Source organism: Apis florea, unplaced genomic scaffold, assembly GCF_048593485.1.
Source record: "Apis florea isolate Af1SG1 unplaced genomic scaffold, ASM4859348v1 contig_3496_pilon, whole genome shotgun sequence".
NCBI lineage: Eukaryota > Metazoa > Arthropoda > Insecta > Hymenoptera > Apidae > Apis > Apis florea.
The window spans coordinates 2,595,438-2,617,979 of NW_028256773.1; the positions used below are offsets into that span (position 1 = coordinate 2,595,438).

Consider the following 22,542-nt stretch of genomic DNA (forward strand, 5'->3'; position numbering starts at 1 on the left):
ATTCGTTTGTTGCGAATTGTGTTGGAAAAAAAAAAAAGTCGAGTTATTTGAAAAAGGCTTTCAACTATATGCTGCGTTCCAATTATATTATTAAAGCAGAATCATTGAGAAGAATTTGAAAAAAATTGATATGGGAGCAGTCGGGGCAATATCGGCTTTTAAAATATTACCCTCGAAATATTATTATTTCCGTCGCGTGTTCGCATCGCTTTTTAAAAATGAATAATAACAATAAACCACGAGATCTGAAACATTCGATCGCTTTAAATTTAATCCTTCGCGTGTCCTCGTACGGTCGCCTATCCTATACATTTTATTTTATTTTCTAACGCAAATATATACGTGTAATGCAATTACATTCTAAGGACTCTTGCTACCTCGATTGTGAAAGGATTGTATAAACCATATTATAAAAATCAACTATTTGAACAAGCAGAAAATCTTAAAAAAAAAAAAAAGGAGAGCGCGAAATTAAATTTAACCCTTTGCACTCGTGTGTCGCCTTCTACATTCTTATTATTTCATTTACTTAATGCACAATACAATTACTCTCCTCTCGTTACCTCGATTGCGAAGGATTATATAAAACCATATTATAAAAATCAACAACTTCGAGAAGATCTTGAGAAAAAGAGGGAAATTGAATGTTTCCAGTGTCGAGCATAGTGAACCGATCGTACCAGGGCACGAAAGCGTGCGCGGTACTGGTGAGCGAGAGCACGGACACGAAACCGTTGTCCCAGGACGGGAACAAGACCTCCTCGTCGGCGGCCGCGTCCTCCTCGCAGTCGAGCGGCCGAGCACGGCAACAGGCTTCCTCTGGAGGTAGTATTAAAGCGTCGGCTAGCATGTTAGAGCACGCCTACCGTAAGCGTAGGGACACGTATAACCAGCATGCGTTGCACCAAACTGTCCCGTCCCGTGAACAAAGCGACGAGCCTCCTCCCCCGACGAGGATGGCCGCACGGTTCACGGACGAACGTCCACGCGGTGTGGTTGTTGTGCATGATAACGAGCATGCGGAACCGAACTCCTCCCCGACGTCCTCGCCGTCCTCGTCGTCGTCGTCGTCGTCGTCTTCTTCTTCTTCTTCTTCTTCGACGTATCTCTTGCTTGACGTCTCTTCGCACGATCCTTCCTCCTCCTCTGTTGACTCCTCCACCGATCCTTCTTCTTCTTCTTCTTCTTCTTCTTCTTCTTCTTCTTCGTTCCCCGTTTTCTCGTCCAACGACGAGCAAGAACCACCCTCGTCCGTGGATCCGATCGACTCGATTATCGCCGATTCGAGCACGGATCCGAACGTAGTTGTCCAACAAACCAGCGAAAGTGGCGTCCCTGGGGCTTACGCTGCTAGTAGTTTGGAAGTCGGATCGGTGGAAGAGGACGGCGTGGCGGAAGAGGGCACCACCGATCACCCCTCGAGCCGAGTAAGTAGTAGGGAGGATGATGCGAGTCTGGCACCCGCGCTAGTAGTATCTGGCGAGCACGTAGACGCTGGAGCAGCTTGGAAGAGCGAGGATTTTTCGGGGGTGGTGAAGGAGACGCGGGAGCTGCCCCGTGAGGAGTCCTCGAGCGAGTCGACGGCCGACGGTTGGCCGAAAGGCGAGGAGAAGTCGGAGGAGCTGCAGCGGGACTACCCTCTGCCGATTTATAACTACAACGGGCAGGACGAGGTGGAGTTCGTGAAACTGAATCACGAGAACGAGACGAGATCCAACGATGAGGGCTCGTTCGAGGTAAAGACGAACGACGTGCCACGCCGTTCGATCGGCGACCTCCGGGTGATCACCAGGGAGGAGAGCGACGAGGAGTTTCTGCGAGAATTCGAGAGGAAGTTCGAGGAGGCCTCGGTCGAGTCTGAATCGCCCTCGATCCACCAGGTGAAGATCGTCGAGGTGCCGGTCGACCGATCGCGACCCCCGACCCCGTCGCCGCACCGGGTGCTCGTCAACATCACGATCGCCTCCGGGGACCCGGCGGCCTCCAGGCCGCTCTACGTCCTCTCCGTCTCGGTGCCGACGGGCGGCGGCGAGGTGGTGGACGGCGAGGAGGAAGAGGCGAGCGAACCGTCGGAGGAGAGCGGAAAGATGGCGAGGCCCGGTGCGGGGGGGGACGAGAATCGATTGCCCCCGCCGCCGCAGCCGCCTTCCTCGCCGCCGCCCCCTATGTGGGCCGGGGGCGAGTGCGAGTGCTCCTGCCCGTGCATGGGATCGTCGTCCGACGAGTGGGACAACTTTTCGGCCGTTGACGAGACGAGGTTCGATCAGCAGGAGGAGTTGCAACAAAGGAGCGAATCCGCGGACGAGTTCCATCGAAACAGTTCGAGGCAGGTGGAAAGGAGGGAGGAGGGGAGAGCGAGCTCGGGGAGTTTGGAGGAGGAGGAGGAGGAGGTAAAGGGTGAGACGAGTAGCCAGCACGATTATTTCTCGGGCAGTGAGGGGAATAGCAGTACCATTGAGTGGACAACCTCGAATTACGAGACAGCCGAGTCGGGCGGCGGCGTGTCAGGGTGTTCTGGGACAACACCCTTGCCCCCAGAACCCACTATACTGATCCTGGAAGGTGAGGCCCCGTTTACGATTGTTTTCTAAAATTGTTTGCCTATTTTTATTCTTCTTCTTCTTTTTTATTATATCGTGTCTTGCTTCAGCTTCTCACTTTTATTATTATTATTATTATTATTATCATTATTGTTAATTCTATCGCTGTAATCTTTTCTATGCTGCTCTCTCTATTTTTCGACACTTTTTCTCTCTTTGCTATTCACATCTCGCTGTTACGCTGATGCGAGCTTCTTTCTCTCTCTCAGCTTGAATAAAACAACACACGTAGCTGTTCGCGAGGTATTTCTTACTTATCGCGCTCGAACTTGCCTGGCGTGTTTAAACGTTGATAACGGTTGTAGTGGTTACACGGTAGAAAAGTTTTGTGCAATATTGTAATATGGTACTGGTGTGGTGCATCGTGGTGTGTACGCAACTGTACATATAACCGAGGTATTTTTCTCTAATCAATTCTCTCGCACGAAATTGTTGCGAAAGAATAAGGGAAAAGGAAAAGAGGGAAAACAATATAGTATTATTACGCTTATATATATATATATATATATATATATATATATATATATATATATATATAGAGGAAGGTGATGAAAATTCATCGAAAAATCATCGTGCAAGAACCAATTTTGTTTGGATTCTTTTATTCATTTCTTTTTATTTTTTTTTTTTTTTCCTCGATTAAAAAACCGATTGGTTCTCACGAGAATGTGACTACACTGTTTAATACGATTAGAGTTTAGCCGAAGTAAGAAATAATAATAGGATTGTATACTACTCGAGGTTCGCTGAGCCGCGCAAGCCTAGCTAAGTATAAAAAAGCCATGCAAATTTTTTACATACCTTTTGTGCTTTATACACAAGCAATATATAATCAGTTTTCCGACGGGTTGTATATATGATAAGACCCAAAAATAGTGTCTTTCTGAATCATTTTGCCAATAATTACTTCTTCGATTTAAACGAGATTTTTTTAAATATTCTCTCGCGTCCGTGTTATTTCGAATAAACGGAATCCGACGGAAAACTGATTTCTCGTGAAAGTGAAACACGTCGTCCAAGCTCACGTCCCCCCTGTCTAACGTTATCCAGGTGCGAGAACATTCCCAGCCAGATCTTTCCCACCTGACGGGACCACATTCGCCCAAGTAGGGCTGGGACAGAAGCTGAGCAAAGAGATACCGCCTTACAGCTACTGGAACATGCAATTCTATCAGTCGGAAGCCGCGTACGTGCGGTTCGACTACAACATTCCCCGTGGAGCGAGCATCGGTGTCTACGCGAGAAGAAACGCGCTTCCTACGCACACGCAGTACGATCTCCTGGAAGTGTTGAGTGGTTTCAAGGCCAGAACCACAAGGGCGTCCCATGTTAGTGTTATTGTATGTGCCACTGCCCCATTTTTATTTTTTTTTTTTCTTCTCTCTACAGTAAACAACGATCTATATAGCGTTCTTTTTATCGCTCTTTTAAACACAATTTATTTTTTATTACTTACTTTCTCACCTTTTTTATCGCGATGAGAGGAGCGATAAAATCTTTTATCGATCGATTTATTGAGGATTGAATTTTCTTTTCTTTTCTTTTCTCTTTATTTTATTTTTTTTTTCCCCTTCATCTTCGACACGTAGAGCAACGAAGAGATTTGGTAAAAAGTAAGTAGGAGTTGTTAAGATAAGTTGTTGATTTCTCTCGTCCAGCCATCGATCAAGAAGGAAGTGACGCACTACATGGAACCTGGCCATTGGTTCCTTTCGTTGTACAACGACGACGGAGATCCTCAGGAGGTGTCGTTCATAGCTATAATCGCGGAGGACATGACGCACAATTGTCCGAACGGTTGCAGCGGGAAGGGCGAATGTTTGCTGGGTCATTGCCAATGTAACCCTGGTTTCGGTGGCGAAGATTGCAGCGAGAGCGTGTGCCCAGTTCTCTGCAGCCAACGTGGTGAGTAATAAAATGATAATTCTCCTGGAAAAAAGACGAATGGTGAAAAAAGTATAAGCGTTATTTCTGGAACGAGAATCTACATCTCAAAATCTTTAAATATATTCGATCGATCATTTTATTTTTCTAGAAAAATAAAATGGGTTATCTATTGTAATCCTGTACCATTTTGATTATATAGATATAGCGGGGATCGAAATAACCTTTTTTTAAATAAAATTTCATACCAATCTCTTTTTAATGAAAGAAACTTCGATTCCATCGATCACTGATGATCCGTTATTAATTGCATACAACTTGAATATAAATTTTCCTAAAAATTGAATCAGATCAGTTCCAACTTCTAAATGGCTCGTGTTAATATTTAACAGAGAGTGATATATCATCTCATTACCAGCTTGTTACCTTAACGTATTATTACATTTTGTGACGACAGGCGAGTACATAAACGGGGAATGCCAATGCAATCCTGGGTGGAAGGGGAAGGAATGTTCTCTCCGACACGACGAATGCGAAGTGCCTGATTGTAACGGACACGGGCATTGCACCAATGGAAAATGCAATTGCGTACGTGGCTACAAAGGGAAGTATTGCGAGGAAGTGGACTGCCCCCATCCGACTTGCTCCGGCCATGGTTTCTGCGCGGAGGGCACCTGCATTTGTAAGAAAGGGTGGAAAGGAGCGGATTGCAGCCAAATGGACAAGGAAGCGTTGCAGTGCCTGCCCGACTGTAGCGGACACGGGAACTTTGATCTTGAAACTCAGACGTGCCTGTGCGAGCCCATGTGGTCTGGAGATGACTGCTCGAAAGGTAAAGAATATCAGTCGCGTGTTAAATTGTTTCGAAAAAATTAAGAGAGGCTGTTGATGAATTCTCTTTGAAGTTGGTGACACGATAAGATACTTTGCAGATCTCGTTATCTTAATGATTCTTAATCATTACTCGAGTTGGTTTTATTAATCGAAATTGAGATACAGAGAACAATTGAAGATACTTCGACTTTCATTTAAAATACATGAAATCGTAAAACGTATTGAGCATCAAATCACGATGGAAGAATTTGTTATTTTAACACTCATGGTGAGGATCATTCGTTAGAATTGCATTATTCTCTTGATTAATGATGTTAGAGAAAGAATTATTAACGTCTAATCTGACGATATTCGTAGAGATAATTCTCTTTTACAAATAATTCTGGCTAAATCGTGTCATAACTTTACAACAAAAATTCAAGATTTCTTATTCCATCTCGATTAATCGATTCTTATGTTTCCAGGTGTATTACATCTATAAAATTATCCATTCTATACGTATCGAATCGTTCATTCTTCTCTTCAAATCGTTTTTCTCTTTTCTTTTTCACCCTTTGCCAATAGTCGTCGATTCGTCCCCAACGTTTCACTAATTTAAATCCATCTTCAAAAAACCAACAATCGTTGTCCCCCCTGGCTTCTTGCGTTTGCTTGCGTACACTAACGTTTCTCAAATAACAATAGAACCCCGCAGAAACTTGAAATATAAATCGTAATTTCCCTTGCCGATTTCCAGAGTTATGCGATTTGGATTGCGGCCCCCACGGGCATTGCGTGGACAACGCTTGCGACTGTTTGCCCGGATGGTCAGGCGAGCTGTGCAATTTGAAGCAATGCGATCCACGATGCAACGAACACGGCCAATGTAAGAACGGCACTTGCTTGTGCGTGACCGGTTGGAACGGAAAACACTGCACCATGGAAGGTTGCCCAAATTCCTGTTCCGGGCACGGACAATGCAGAGTCAGCAACGATGGCCAGTGGGAGTGCAGGTGTTACGATGGTTGGGATGGCAAAGATTGCAACGTGCTCCTCGAGCAGAACTGCAATGACGGAAGAGACAACGACAAAGGTATAAAACAAGTGGAGAAGAAGGATTTGTAATTTTGCGAATGTTAAAGAAAAATAATTTTAAAAATACTACCGTTATTGTATAGCAGATGTGGATGCGTTTATGCAAATTTATATTTTCACCATCACGATTAATAATAATAATAATCTAAATTAAAAGATTTTGTTCAATTAGTATATTATAGTACAACTCGTACATTTTTTAATATAGCATGATCCATTTGTCGCAAAATTCTTTTATCGTACCTCTCTTCAAATCAAAGTAACGAAGTTGTATGATTTGCGGGATGAACTCCATCTTCATGTTTCATTTTCGTATTACCCTTTGAACGAGATGGGCGCGGTTCGTGTCATCCATTTGGATCATCAAGCACGGTTATAAATCTGTAACAAAGAATCCGACGATTTTATTCAAACGTGATTAATCCATCGAACGCGATTCGATATACTCGTATCACGAATGCGAATCACGAGCTTTTCTAATTGCGCATCATAATGTGCCTTCCAGACGGTCTCATCGATTGCGCGGATCCGGAATGTTGCTCGAATCATATATGCCGTAGCAGCCAGCTTTGCGTGTCAGCACCGAAGCCGATCGATATACTTCTGCGAAAGCAGCCGCCGGCCATCACCGCTTCCTTCTTCGAGAGGATGAAATTTTTAATCGACGAGGGCAGCCTGCAGAACTACGCTCGCCAGGAGACCTTCAACGAGAGGTGAGTTAAACGATTGCGAGCACGTCTCACGTGTTAGCTCTCTCTCCTTCGTCCAACGCGTCTTTATTAAACGACTCTTCTAATTAACGACGATAAAATTACACAATTGCGTTTGTAACATTATTCGTGGAAAAACGTAATTTCGTCGACTTGAACGTGTCCGTCCATCCGTCGTTTCTTTCGTCCGTCCCGACTTTCATGTTTCGTGCAATTTTCCTTTTTTTCACGTGTGTTCAAATACGCTCGGCATAACACGATAAAAAATATACATTTTATATACGAAGAGCTTGATGAAGAAATAATACAATATAATAATTTCACGATTTCTTTTTTTTTTTTTTTTTTTTTTTTTAACGCAATAACGTTTTTCTCGTGTTTCAAGCTTACAACAATTTGTTGAAATTGTTCTTTCCTCCAAACTCTTCGTGCGCAACGCGATGTTTAACAAATGGTGTATATACGTGTGAAAAGAATGCACGTCTTGCGGGACGACTAAAGATTATTAAGTGAAAGCGAAGCGAATGTACAAGTCAGATTCGTTTTCGCGAACGAATCAATCACGACAGCCCTAAAACGACCCCTGGTGGCTGGTTAAAATATGAAAAGAAATCCTGGGGCCCCCTTTAATAACCTTTAGCTGCCTCGAACAAGCCAAGACACGTGCATCCTGCTCTCTATCTTTTTTTATATATATATATATATATATATATATTATACATTACATACATATTTATTCTCGTCCGTGGACACACGTTTATATCATATTATACAAGAAACACGAAGACGTTATACATAGATATATATGATATATTCTCTGCGTTGTTGTGACCCGTGTGAAATCACATCCCAAAAGTTTTATACATATGTTTGTACGTACGTGTGCGCGAGCGTGTGCCCTGCACTGAAATCCCCGCCCCCGCCCCCCCCCTCTCTCTCTCAATCTTTCTCTCTTCGCTATATCTCATCGCTCATCATTCTATTACCTCTTCTCTTCTTTCTCGTCTTTTATCGCTATTCTCTCGATCATCATCGAACCGATCGATCGTATGATCGACAGCCTCTCTCTCTCTCTCTCTCTCTCTCTCTCTCTCTCTCTCTCTCTCTCTCTCTCTCTCTCTCTCTCTCTCTCTCTCTCTCTCTCTCTCTCTCTCTCTCTCGCTCCATTTATACATACTCTCTCTCTCTCTCGTGTCCGTCCGAGTGGAGCTTGCGTGAATGTGTGACTCCATGTTCAAGCCTCGAGCTTTACGCCTTCGATCAAAGAGGGGATAATTATCGATACGATTCCTAAGAATTTCTATCTAAATTTCTTTCCAAGATTTTTTACAATCCTTCTTACACGATCTATCCCCCACTTCCCATCCTACTTTTTATCCTTCTAACAATATGATCCCGCGTTTATCTACTAATCTATCTCCTTTCTCTATTCTCTAACTCTTACTTTCTTCTCTCTATCTCTTCTCTTCCATCTAATTTTTTGCCTTTAATCACATCATTTTTAACTCGGCTCTGTTTTATCCGTGCTGCCCGTTCAGTATGTTCTGGAATCACTTCAACACAAGGTAAGAAAGCCATTTCGTCGATCAAGAGAAGAAAGAGTAAAAAAAAAAAAAAAATAAAAATAAAAGAAAGAGGAAAAAAGAAAAGAGTAAAAAAAAAAAAAATAATAATAAAAAAAGGAAAGAAAAAAAGAAAGAAACCGATTGCAAGTTTTGTAGAGTATAAGCGGTTGAATTATCTGCTGATATGCTGTTTGACGATATTTTCGTGCATTTGGTATCGTGTGTAATACATAACTACGTAATATATACTATTCCTGCATCCGAATGAGGTCGCACGCGCGCTTCCAATTCAATTTCGAGTGTTTTCATTTTCGATTTGTCGACGCTTAATCGTAACAATCGACAAGTGTCGACAAACGAAGAAGAGAATCTCTTTTTCTCGAATGTGTTGCGACGTGGCGTGCGATTGATCATAGAAAATTGAGAAAAAAAAAAAAAAAAAAAAAAAAGAAAAAAAGAAAGCTCACAAACACCAACCCTCTTGTCTCCTTCTCATCAGTGTTCGAATCTCTTTCTCGTTGCATGGTTTGGTTACCTTATTATTCCTACGTTGTCTTTCGTGCCTTTTAAGTTAAGCTTCTGACTTTGTGTTATTCGTGTTACATGTGTATGTATATATATGTATTTACTATCAACCCGACCTCGACCGATGCTTCTTCAGTGCCAATGAGGGCATCGATGAGGGCATAAGTTTTCAATAGAGAAAATAAAAAATATATATCTATATTTTTTTTATCTGAAAAGATGAAAACGAAAGGTGAAAGATAAAAATATTTTTCTACCCTTTTATCCTATAAGAAGAGAATAAAAGTTTATTTCGGTGGTGTATACGGGATAGAAATTATTAGAGTTTTATATAGCTTTATTTCTCATTATTTATTTTCCTCGAGAGAGGTCGATCTTTAATGTAAATTCAATTTTTCAATGGTAAGTAAGTTATGTATGAATATGACATATGAATTTATCTTGAATTTATCTTGAACTCTACAATTCAAAATTTGATAAGTAAAAAAAGAATATTAGAATAGAATTTTGAAACAGCACTGATTGATGGTGCAAGATCAAAAAAAGAGGAAAAAGAAATAAACAATAAACATTTTCCAGATTATTAACCACCTCTTTAGCACTGAAGAGCAACGTTGACAGAAGACAGAAATCGCGTTGACTGAATTATCATCCCGCGTATTCGAGTTTGTTTCCAATATATATAATTACGTATAATACGCACGGAGTACCAATTAAAAGAACGAAGAAGTACATACAATAGAAGCATAAATAGACCGAGTATTTATCATATAAAAAAACTCGATATTTATCGTTCTAAAGTTAATTCAATTTCGCGCGAGCATTAAACAAATAACGGTACATCTTCGTTCCCAGAAATAATTACTTAAGAACACTGCAAGACGAAATACGAACGAAGTAATACTGTCGTAGATTGAAATTAGATTAGACAGTAACAGTTGCTTTGTTGTTAGTGTGCCACGGTGCACAGTGGAAAAAAGTAATCACGTTAGTTGACGCGACCGACCTGACAGCCATTGGATCGTTAACGTTATTGTTTCCTGACAGCCGATCGGCCGTTGTCCGTGGTCGCGTTGTCACGCATCTTGGCACCGGTCTGATGGGAGTGCGAGTCAGTACCAGCACACCCCTGGAAGGCTTCACCCTGACGAGAGACGACGGCTGGTTCGATCTCCTAGTGAACGGTGGTGGTGCGGTCACTCTCCAGTTCGGCAGATCGCCCTTTAAGCCGCAGAGCCACATAGTTTTCGTCCCATGGAACGAGGTATAGACGTGTTCCATAATTAATTTAATTATGGAAGATACGTAAATCAATATGGAAAAGAAGAAGGATGATCAAAGTATTTCTTCTCTCCTCTTGTTTAAAAATAGCTCGATGAATTTGATCGATTTGACCTAGAACAGACATAATATTTATTTAAATGTATAATATTATTGGATATACGTAATTAATATATACGTATCTATCTGAGGTGATATTAATTTTGTCAAAAGAATTTTTGCATCTCCAATAATTGAAAAGAATAAAAATCTGAAACTGGTTGTTTTTCTATGTGTAAATCTTTTTCATTTATACGAAATATAATATGGAAAATAAATTTATAAATAAACGTACTTGTATAATATTACACCTATATTCGTGGGACGAAATGATTTATACGTGACGCACGCGATTTATATATACTTTCGAGATAAAGATTATTTCCAACCTTAGGATTATTTCTTAACTACTAAAAATAACTAGTAATTTACATACTTAAATACTTTGATGTCCTTCGTCCACTATATTTGACGTAAGTGAATCGACCATGACATTAAACGAAACTTGTGAAACAAGAATTTACGTACTCTTGGAATGAATAATCTTTAACGACGGGTCTAACATGAATATTATCCTTTCTCAAAGGTCGTAATTATCGACAAAATCGTGATGAGCACCGCTGAAGAAAAGCAACCTAACCACGTTCCACACGCGTGCGCGGCTCATGATTACGATCTGATGAAGCCAGTGGTTCTGGCGACGTGGAAGCACGGTTTCCAAGGTGCCTGTCCCGACAAGAGCGCCATTTTGGCCGAGTCCCAAGTCATACAAGAAAGCCTGCAAATACCTGGCACAGGATTGAATCTTGTTTACCACAGCTCCAGAGCAGCCGGCTATCTATCCACGATACAATTGCAATTGACACCGGAAGTCATACCGCCGACTCTAAATCTAATCCATTTGAGAATTACAATCGAGGGTATCCTATTCGAGAAAACGTTCGAGGCGGATCCGGTGATAAAATTCACTTACGCGTGGAATCGATTGAACGTCTACAGGCAACGCGTTTACGGTGTCACCACGGCTATGGTGAAAGTGGGATACGAGTACAACGACTGCAAAGACATCATCTGGGACGTGCAGACGACGAAACTTAGCGGTCACGACATGTCCATTTCCGAAGTTGGCGGATGGAATTTGGATATTCATCATAGATATAATTTCCATGAGGGTATATTGCAAAAAGGAGACGGTTCGAATATCTATCTGAAACAGAAACCCAGGGTTATTCTGACGACTATGGGAGATGGACATCAAAGGCCATTGGATTGTTACGATTGCGACGGGCAAGCTTCCAAACAACGACTTCTTGCGCCCGTTGCTCTCGCTACTGCTCCGGATGGTTCCATTTTTGTCGGTGATTTTAATCTTGTGAGAAAGATCCTCGTCGATGGCACTGTTAGGACTGTTGTCAGACTCAAGTAAGCTTCCTGTTGAATGTTGACATATTTTCATGAAATTTTGCATTACTTCAATGATAATCCAAATATTGTCTTATTTTACCAAATCGATATTTTCTCTTTCAGCGCAACGAGAGTCTCTTACCGTTATCACATAGCTCTCAGCCCATTGGACGGTTCCCTCTACATTTCCGACCCGGAATCCCATCAAATTATCCGAGTCCGTGATACCAACGATTATTCCGACCCCGATCACAACTGGGAAACGGTGGTTGGATCCGGAGAACGCTGTCTTCCTGGTGACGAAGCCCATTGCGGAGACGGTGCTCTCGCTAGAGATGCCAAACTGGCCTATCCGAAAGGAGTGGCTGTATCCGCCGACAACGTGTTGTATTTCGCGGACGGAACTAACATCAGAATGGTAGACAGGGATGGTATCATCACTACCGTGATCGGCAATCACATGCACAAATCGCATTGGAAACCCATCCCTTGCGAGGGTACCCTAAACGTGGAAGAAGTTCATCTTCGTTGGCCTACGGAATTAGCGATCAATCCTCTGGACAACTCGTTGCATATGATCGACGATCACATGGTACTTCAACTCGCTCCAGACGGTCGTGTCAAAGTTGTTGCTGGACGCCCACTTCACTGTGCATCCCCGTCTTCCTCGTTCGACACGGAACTCGCGACGCACGCGACCCTCGTGATGCCTCAGAGTATCGCGTTCGGCCCATCTGGAAATTTGTATATCGCGGAAAGTGATTCTCAAAGAATTAATCGCGTGAGAGTGATCGGTACAGATGGCAAGATCTCACCATACGCAGGGGCGGAATCGAAGTGCAATTGCTTGGAACGTGGTTGCGATTGTTTCGAAGCTGACCACTACCTCGCGTCCACCTCCAAATTCAACACGATATCCGCGGTAGCTGTATCTCCTGACGGTGTTGTTCATATTGGTGACCAAGCGAACTACAGGATTCGATCTGTAATGGCGAGCATTCCAGACGCAAGCGGTGCAAGGGAATATGAAATTTACTCACCGGATACCCAAGAGATTTACGTATTCAACAGATTCGGCCAACACGTGGCTACTAAAAACATTCTCACCGGCGAAGCTGTTTACCAGTTCACGTACAATGTCAACACCAGCAACGGGAAACTCAGTACGGTCACGGATGCAGCTGGTAACAAAGTGTTCTTGTTAAGGGACTACAGTAGTCAAGTGAATTCCATCGAGAATACGAAAGGGCAGAAGTGCAGACTCAGGATGTCCAGGATGAAAATGTTGCACGAACTAAGCACTCCGGATAATTATAACGTCACGTTCGATTACCATGGACCGACTGGTTTGCTGAAAACAAAATTGGATAGTACGGGAAGGAGTTACGTCTATAATTATGACGAATTTGGCAGACTTACCACTGCGGTCACGCCAACGGGGAAGGTGATCAGTTTGACCTTTGATCTGAGTTTGAAAGGTGCAGTGGTGAAGGTGGGACAGAATAATAGAAAACCTATCTCGATGCTGATCAAAGGATCTTCCGTTGTGACGAAAATTGGAGAAGCTGAACAGAGAACAACGGTGCTCCCTGATGGTTCTGTGGGTCAGGTCACGCCATGGGCTCATACAGTCAGCACCGATACCTTACCGTATTCCGTGTTGGCCGAAATCGAGCCGCTATTGGGCGAGAGTTATCCAGTACCTGCTAAACAGAAAACGGAAATCGCTGGAGATTTGGCAAATAGATTCGAATGGCGATACTTCCTGCGGAAACTTCAAGGTAACAAGAATAGAGGTAATTCGAAGTCCGTGGCCCAAGTTGGTAGAAAGCTTCGCGTCAATGGAGATGTTCTACTATCTCTCGAATACGATAGGGAGACTAATAGCGTGGCTGTGTTCATGGAGGATATAGAGTTTCTAAACGTCACTTACGATAAAACGGCAAGACCTGTTAAATGGGGGCCGAGAAATGGTATCTTCTCCGGTGTAGAACTCGAGTATGATCGGTTTAGTAGATTAACTAGTTGGACTTGGGGAGACATCAGCGAAACCTATGGTTTCGACAGGGCTGGAAGATTGTACGAAATCAAATACAGCGATGGCACATCGATGGTGTACGCGTTCAAGGATATGTTCAGTAGTCTTCCGCTGAAAGTAACCACGCCAAGAGGAAGCGATTATTTATTGCAATACGATGAAGCTGGGGCATTGCAATCGTTAACTACCCCAAGAGGCCACATTCACGCCTTCTCGTTGCAAACTTCTTTAGGATTTTACAAATATCAATATTACTCACCAATGAACAGGCATCCGTACGAAATTTTGTACAACGACGATGGACAGATTTTGGCGAAGGTGTATCCTCATCAAAGCGGCAAGGTTGCTTACGTTTATGATCATACTGGAAAACTGGAGACCACTCTTGCTGGTAAGTGATGTCAATTATCTAAAATAATTTGTATATTTTTTTTTTTTTCAATTTTTTTATGTGTAAAATATAGATAGTGTAGAAAATTTATAGAATCTCGCGTTCGAATTTAAATTTATCAAATATTAAATATATTTGTACAGGATTATCTTCGATACACTACACCTATCAAGAAACCACAAGTCTAGTCCATAGTATCGATATCAATGAACCAAATTTCGAAATGCGTATCGAATATAAATATCATGCAGGAATTGTCAAAGATGAGAAGATTAAATTCGGTAGTAAGAGTGGTTTGGATAACGCGCGTTACCGCTACCAATACGACGGTAACGCTCGAATATCGGGTATCGAGGTTGATATCAATGGCAAACAGCTTCCTCAATTACGATTAAAATACAATCAAAACCTTGGAATATTAGAAGGCGTGGGAGATCTCAGAATATACAGAAATCTGTTCAACAGATCTGTAATGCAAGATAGTAGCAAACAATTCTTCACTGTCACTGATTACGATGAACATGGTCGAGTTAAGGCAGTTTTAATGAACATTCGATCGTTGGACGTGTTCCGTATGGAACTTGAATATGATAATCGAAATCGTATAAAAATGAGAAAACTCTCTATTGGAAAAGATGCCATGGAAAAGAAGGAATGGACCAAGATGGAGAAGATAACGTACAATGCTGATGGACATGTGCTGGAAGTAGCAGATACGGAAAATAATTGGCAATACGCGTATGACGAAAATGGTAACGTGATAGGTGTCACGGAACATAATGAAAAAATTGCATTGGGATATGATAGCGGGGATCGTGTTGTTCAATATGGCGATGTCGAATTTAATTCTTACGATGGACGGGGCTTCGTCGTTATTCGAGGAGAGCACAAGTACAGGTTTGTTTGAGAATTATTTATTTTTAAGCGAGCATAATTATCTTTGAATACGTTTCATATTCGGAAGAAAGACTAATTCATGAAAAAAATATTGTCAATGTGTCGAAAAAATATTGTGAAAATGTCGAAAATTTCATTTTTGCTAACACATAAATTATCGTCATTTATTAATGATCAATATGATATAAAATTCGTTTTTGTTATTGTTATCTTTAAAATAATCAATAATTATTATATTTTTTGTACAGATACAACTCACGTGGCCAGTTGATTCACGCATCAGAGCACAAGAAATTCCAGATATGGTATTTCTATGATGATCGTGGTCGATTAGTAGCCTGGAATGATGATCGGGAAAATATCACGCAATTTTTCTACGCGAATCCGAAAACACCGGATCTGATCACACACATTCACTTCCCGAAGTCCTCGAAAACATTCCGATTCCTCTACGATTCCCGCAATTTTCTCATGACGGTAGAAACGTCTGAGCAAAGGTTCTACGTGGCAACTGATCAAAATGGCTCCCCTCTGGCGCTGTTCGACACCAATGGAAATCTGATCAAGGAAATGAGACGTACACCATTTGGAAAGATAATCAAAGATACCAATCCAGATTTCTATCTTCCTATCGATTTCCACGGTGGTCTTCTCGATCCGAATACAAAATTAGTCTACTTAAATAAGAGACTATACGATCCGACTGTTGGACAATGGATGACACCTGCGTGGGAACAAATGGCAAACGAGCTCACCACTCCAACGGACATTTTCATCTATCGCTTCCGTAACAACGATCCCATCAATTTTAAACAGAACGTCGAATACATGACCGATTTAAATAGTTGGTTGAAACTTTATGGCTACGATATTTCCGCGATGTTAGGTTCCGAATACATGAAACAAATGGTGTACCAACCTAGTGCTATGGTCACGTCGCCACAATTGACGCCAGACTTTGGTGTTATGTCAGGTTTACAGTGCATCGTCAATCGTGTACACGAAAAATTTTCCGATTTAGGATTCGTCCCCAAACCGTTACTCAAATTAGAACCAAAGACGAGAAACCTTCTTCCTCGCGTAGCCCACCGTCGTGCTGTATTTGGAGAAGGCATACTAGTGTCTCGCGTCGGTGGACGAGCACTCGTTAGTGTAGTAGATGGAGTGAATAGTGTCGTCCAGGATGTAGTGACATCTGTGTTCAACAACTCGTATTTCCTGCCGTTGCATTTTAGCGTCCACGACCAGGATGTGTTCTATTTTGTAAAGGACAACGCGTTGAAGATTCGTGACGATATGGAAGAACTTCGTCGTCTAGGTGGAATGTTCAACGTTTCTACTCACGAAACTACAGAACATGGCTCTGGTACTTGGAAAGAATTAAGGTTACACAATCCGGACGCTGCTGTCGTGATTAAATACGGAGCGGATCCTGAACAAGAAAGGCATAGGATATTGAAACACGCTCACAAAAGAGCAGTGGAAAGAGCTTGGGAGATTGAGAAACAGCTCGTAATGGCTGGTTTCCAAGGTAGAGGTGATTGGTCGAAAGAAGAAAAGGATGAACTAATTAGTCGAGGTACGGTAAGCGGTTACGAAGGTGTCGATATTCACAGTGTACACAGATATCCGCAATTAGCGGATGATCCTGGCAACGTAGCGTTCACCAGAGATACAAAAAGAAAACGACGGAAGAGTGGGAACAGGCGTAATAGGATTCACAGACATGACTCGTGATTCGAGGATGTGACGCGGGATCGTAACGCTATTTGGGACTTGATTCATGCACCTACGTGAATCGCGCCGCGGACAAACATACCGAAAGAACAATGAAGAGAGACAAGACTAACGTTCGTTCCACCGAGCCGATTATAAAAAAAAAAAGGGAAAGGTTCGTCAAGATAGCGTATACGTGCCGTCTAACCTCTTTTCTCCCCGATCGTTCTCTCTGTTCTCTTACCGCACTCGTGATCAAGATGGTGGACAAAGAATGAAAATAATAGAAATGTATTCTTTCGATCAACCGTTTGAGAATCGTGTGGTGATGCTGTCCGTTTTTTTTTTTTGTGTGTAGCAAATCCCGTTCGGTGTGCCATAATAGCGTTGCTTGTGATTCAATCGTGTTCATAATTGTTTTTTGTCGACAGCACGATCGAAGATGTTCGTTCGGTGACAGTACATATATGTATATACGTTCGTGGAAAAATCGTGGTCCGTCAAGAAGATTGAGCTAGTCACGAGAAAAAAAAGAAAAAGAAAAAGCTTGTTATATGGTGATTAGTTTATATTCATAATCAAAGAAAATGATACTTATTCGCAATTGACGATGTGTTAAGACATTGAAGTAAGTGCATGAACGTTCAAGGTGCCGTCCGTGAATAATGAAATTTGAGATAAAAAAGAAAGAACATACGAAATAAAGAGGAAGAAAATAGAGGGCGAGTGCGTGAAAGAGAGAGGAGAGAGGATACTCCTGTTCTTTCAGAGTGATCGATCGATCCGGAGCTTGGTGTATTCATGCAACAGGGTCTAATGAGACGTGCACGTAGGCACGAACGGGACGCTTCGATCCCGACGTATCCGGGGCGTTTTCGTTCTTATAGAAAGGGATTATATTTATGCAGACTATGATACTTTCGCGATATCGCCTATAAATCGTCGCGGAACATGCGAACGAACGAAATAAAATGATAAATGCAAAAGAAACAAAAAAAAAAAAAAGAGATACGTCGACACAAATATACAACAGATATTTTTAACATGACGCAAGTGGTGTGCTAGTGCGAGATGTGCGATTGTAAATATAGCTACTATCGTAATGTGTAGATAATATATATATAATATATATACATATACATATACATATAAATGTATATGTATATATATGCACGATTAAAACCGGTAAACTTAAGTGGAAACTGTCGATAATGCTTTTATATATGTATACTACATGACACGCGACTCGCGAAATGAACGCGCGCATGTGTATGTACCGAACACGCGACATACACACGAAAAATATACACAATATATACGAACAACACGCGAGACACCTATACTCACTATATATAGGAAAAGATATATAGACAAATTGATCAAGCAGTACATTTTTTTCTTTTTTAAGAAAATTTGAAATATGGTAATTTTTCTTTAAGAAGAAAAAGACAAAAGTATATCGAATTGAAATTGGATTAATAGATTTATACATGTGATCCACGCAAAGGAATGCAAAAAAGATACGTATCCGTAAAACACATCCGCCTGGAAGGATCGGTAAAAAAAAAAAAAAAAAAAAAAATAAGTCATCACATTCGATTTTTTTGAATCGAAAAAATAAAATTGGAACTATCGATTATATTATCGTTAAAAATGAAAGGGAAAACGTGTAAATAGATTTGATAGATATGAAAACGTTTGCGTGTCATACTAAAGTTATAATAATTCGGCGTGGAATTTGTTATCGTGTATTTTATGCCTCGTGTCAATACTTCGCGTGATCTGGTAGCAATGACAACGTGATGTAACGGGACGAGCAATAGATGAGCAAAAAAAAAAAAAATGTCATGACGAGATCAAAGTAATAATGTCCAGGTGGAATAATAATAATAATATGATAATGATAATAATAATAATAATAATAATAATAATAATAACAATAATATTAATGATAATGATAACGATATAAGTAATAATAATAACATAATAATGATAGTAATAATGATATGATAATATTAATACTGATAATAGTAATAACTAATAAAAGAAATAATATTAATACGATATAATATAATATACTATTGTACGGAAATACCCCGCCTATCTTTCTACTAAAAATGAAAAATTATTTTTTGAATTGTGTCGTCAAAGATGTCCTATGTAACCGTGTGTCTATGGGATCGTCCCGTGGAAATCAACCCTGCGCCTCATCGGGATATGAGAACCTCTTTAAGAAAAAAAAAAAAAAAAAAAAACCTCCTCTCTATCATAAGAGTATAAACTGAATTCATCGGTGTTTATCGGTATTGAGTAAAAATGAAGTAATTAAAGAGAAAAAAAAAATAATAAAAAAAGACGTAAATAAAAATTTAGAAGTCAAGCTCTATGGTTTTGGTACGAGACAAAATATAAAGGGAGGAGAGGAGAGAAAAAAAGAGAGTAACAAAAAATTGACATAGAAAGTAAAGCTAAGAAATGAGAGAATGAGACGATGCGATATAATACGTACGTATAAATAAACGTAAAATAGAGAAATAGCGAGCCAACGTGCGAGCCACGTCGCTCAACCACGTTGTGTTCCAGGTAGTTGTACGGATGAATTTAAAGCAAAAAAAAAAAAACATACATAATCATAATTAACAAAGTAAACGTACACTAGACGAGTTAAACGAGGGATTTTAGTAAAACGGTATTAAGACTTGTGTGCTAGGTGAACCTTAAACAATAAATGAAAAAAAAATTGATAAAAAAGCCGCTGTACATATCCGTTGTGTATAGCCAGTGTGTCGCAAACCCACGCAAGTATAGTAGATTCGCGTCCACGTTCTAAGAACAATGCATTTTTCTACGAAGTAACGGAAAGTGATGGTTAAACGACGTGCGTTTCCGAATTTATAAAACGATTCTTTTGTTTATCGCTTAACGATTATCGATCGTCGCGTCCGAAACTCAAAACATTTTCAACGAACCGTTTTCGCTCCCGTTTCGTTTTTCGAAATACGGCGACAATTCCATTTCCGTTCATCGAATTGTCTCCGTTTTTGTACGTCGATAGATCGTTATCGCGATCTTTTTTTCATTCTCGAATTCGATTGATGAGATGAAGCCCGGGGTAACACGAGGCATATCAGTCTGTGATCCACTGTTTTTCGATATTTCCTCGATACATAAACCTTATATATCGTAACTTTAACACGGGTTTTTACATTCATTCCTACTTTTCGAAGTCCTTTAGCATTGAGCCATAAGCAACTCCGGGCTTGACTCTCACCACACATCACGATCAACATCGGTTCTCTTTTCGCGTAACAAAAATTCTTATTTTTTTTTTTTTTTTTTTTTTTATCGTTTTTCATTGTACATCTTGACGATCATTTTCCTCTCGAGAATATTGTACGATATTTAAAGAGAGACACGTATTCATCAAACGACGCCTGTCTGATTTGTCCGTTAACTCGCCGTTACCTGTCATTCGCAATGTAATAGCGTTTTAGATACTCGGCATGCAATCCAAGTGGTTTGTGTAAGCTCTCGAAATCGTGAGGGAGCCGACAGATACCACGAAAGGGAAAAAGACACGTTTCTATGTGTATTCGTTTGTGCGCGAAATAATAGGGGAAAGAGAATAAGAGAAAGAAGAAACGGAAATATGATACGTTTAAAAAGGGTCCTGCGTACTCGAGTTAACTTTACGCTTAGCGCATGGTCACCTTGAGCGAAACAGCGCCGTGAGAATTATGCTTCTAGAAATTAACACGTTAATTTTTTTTTAAATATTATATATTATAATAATTATATTATATATATAATTAGAAAATTTGTCCTGAATCTCGAGAATCTTTTCAATTTGATTTGATTCGATTTTATCGTTGAAAATGAACCTTCCCAATTTTTACAGAGAGATCGCAAAATTCTCGCGGAAGCTCTATTCCGTGGCAAAGTGCGAAATTAATTATTGTTACGCTCGACACGAATCTTCGCCGTCGACGGGTAACCGTCCGCTGTGACTCGGTTGGAAGGCGCACCGCGATCGGCACGCGACTAAAAGAAAGCAATACTTCGTAACTATCGTGTATGTCTTTAAAAGAAAAAAAGATCTAATATGACTGATGAGAGAAAGAGAGGGAGAGATAGGAACGAGCGAGAAAGTGTGTAAGATGAAAAAAGAGAAGCGTTCGTGTGACGAAGTGAGTGCAGTGAGTGAGTGAGAAAAAATGAGCGAGAGCTATTATAGTAAATTAATATATAAACCGAGTTATGTTAAATGATAGCTGAAGGGAAATTCGTGCGCGTTTTTATATAGTTTCTTTTATTCTTCATTTACAGCGAACGAATTCTTTCTCGAAGACTTCGCGTCGCCATAATAAACGGCCGAGAGAAAATATTTGTTCGTGATCGGTGTCTCGTTGTGTTTTTCCTCTTTTTTTTTTTGTTCCACGTGACACGTAGAAACAATGATCGATTTTTACGTGTCTTCTTGTACATATGCATGTATGAAACTGCACATCGTCGTTGATAGAACAATTCGATACGTTATATTTCTATATATATATATATTTTTTTTCTCTTTCTTTTTTAATTTGACATTATCGATTACTGTGAAGGAATCTCGACGGTTAGCGTGTTTCCGTAAAACGGTAATCGAAATGACGATGCTTTTTCTATTGCTCATAAAAAAAATACGAAATAAAAAAATCGGCGAATCAAGCGAATCAGACATACGCGACATCGATATTGACGATTTATTTAAAATCTCCGCAAAATATCAATGTAGCGATAATTTTTTACACAAAGAGGCACATCATCCACGGAAAAAAAAAAAAAAAAAGAACAATCAATTTCGAACAATAGTGCTCTTTATACGTACTTTCGTATCTTTCGAGAAAACGATTGATTTAGAAACGAAGTGAAAAAAAAAAAAGAAAGAAAGAAAAGAAGACAAAACAAAAAAGAAAAAATGAATTAAAAGCAACAATGATTCCTTCCTTCATGATTCGTAATTGGCGAGCGCGAAATATGGATAAATACAATTAAAAGAAGGAAGGTTCCATGGGACGCCTTTTTATCGAGCCGCGTTTTACGGGCGCTGATTGCAGTTCGTCCGTTTTTTTCTGTAACTTTTTCCGTTTTGTCCTTTCGTGAAGAATTGTACATATTAATTATTGCGATCATTATGTAAATATATCTCTTCGACAACACAAAAGAAAATAAGAAAACACATACACAACACGCGTAGTCTGTCCGCGCGAGGTTTATTTTAAAGACTACATCATTATATAATGATTACCATGTAATGATATTTAATTGATAAGGTAACATATATTCTATACTCTTACACGCTAAGTACTCAATAAATATATCTATAAAATTTCCCCGTGTTTGTGATTGTCTGCCCTTTAACCCATCCTTTCGATCCCATCGTATTCGTGGCGTCTGAACTCCCCATCAACAGCCAATTCTGTCAAAACCGATTGTTTCACATCCTTTGTCACCCATATTGTTTCTCTCTCTCTCTCTCTCTCTTTTTTTAAATCGGGTCCGTCTATACGACACGTCCGTTAAATGTTCTTACACCCCGCCTTTC

The 22,542-nt window shown here is 40.5% G+C and overlaps 1 protein-coding gene and 1 long non-coding RNA gene across 2 annotated transcripts; one reads left to right on the forward strand and one right to left on the reverse strand.

The window, feature by feature from the left end:
• Positions 1 to 844: 844 nt before the first annotated feature.
• Positions 845 to 22,326, forward strand: Ten-m (teneurin transmembrane protein Ten-m). Its single transcript, XM_086913133.1, has 12 exons — positions 845 to 2,562; positions 3,651 to 3,940; positions 4,259 to 4,505; positions 4,942 to 5,316; positions 6,055 to 6,390; positions 6,898 to 7,105; positions 8,641 to 8,667; positions 10,240 to 10,456; positions 11,099 to 11,934; positions 12,040 to 14,345; positions 14,489 to 15,242; positions 15,491 to 22,326. Exons 1-12 carry the CDS (start codon positions 849 to 851, stop codon positions 16,977 to 16,979), a joined length of 8,799 nt encoding a protein of 2,932 aa, XP_086769259.1. The 5' UTR covers positions 845 to 848; the 3' UTR covers positions 16,980 to 22,326.
• On the reverse strand, positions 3,186 to 11,194 carry LOC147656711 (uncharacterized). Its single transcript, XR_015293604.1, has 5 exons — positions 10,949 to 11,194; positions 4,911 to 10,587; positions 4,733 to 4,818; positions 4,065 to 4,529; positions 3,186 to 3,983 (listed from the first exon to the last, which is right to left on the reverse strand). It is a non-coding gene; the product is annotated as an uncharacterized LOC147656711 (long non-coding RNA).
• Positions 22,327 to 22,542: the final 216 nt, after the last annotated feature.

What these genes read in the sequence shown, in the direction of transcription:
- Ten-m (XM_086913133.1), top strand. Translation starts at nt 849, where the DNA reads ATGTTAGAGCACGCCTACCGTAAGCGTAGGGACACGTATAACCAGCAT. An exon ending in CAGGAGACCTTCAACGAGAG is followed by an intron (nt 7,106 to 8,640) that starts GTGAGTTAAACG and finishes CTGCCCGTTCAG; the next exon opens with TATGTTCTGGAATCACTTCA. An exon ending in TGGAATCACTTCAACACAAG is followed by an intron (nt 8,668 to 10,239) that starts GTAAGAAAGCCA and finishes GTTTCCTGACAG; the next exon opens with CCGATCGGCCGTTGTCCGTG.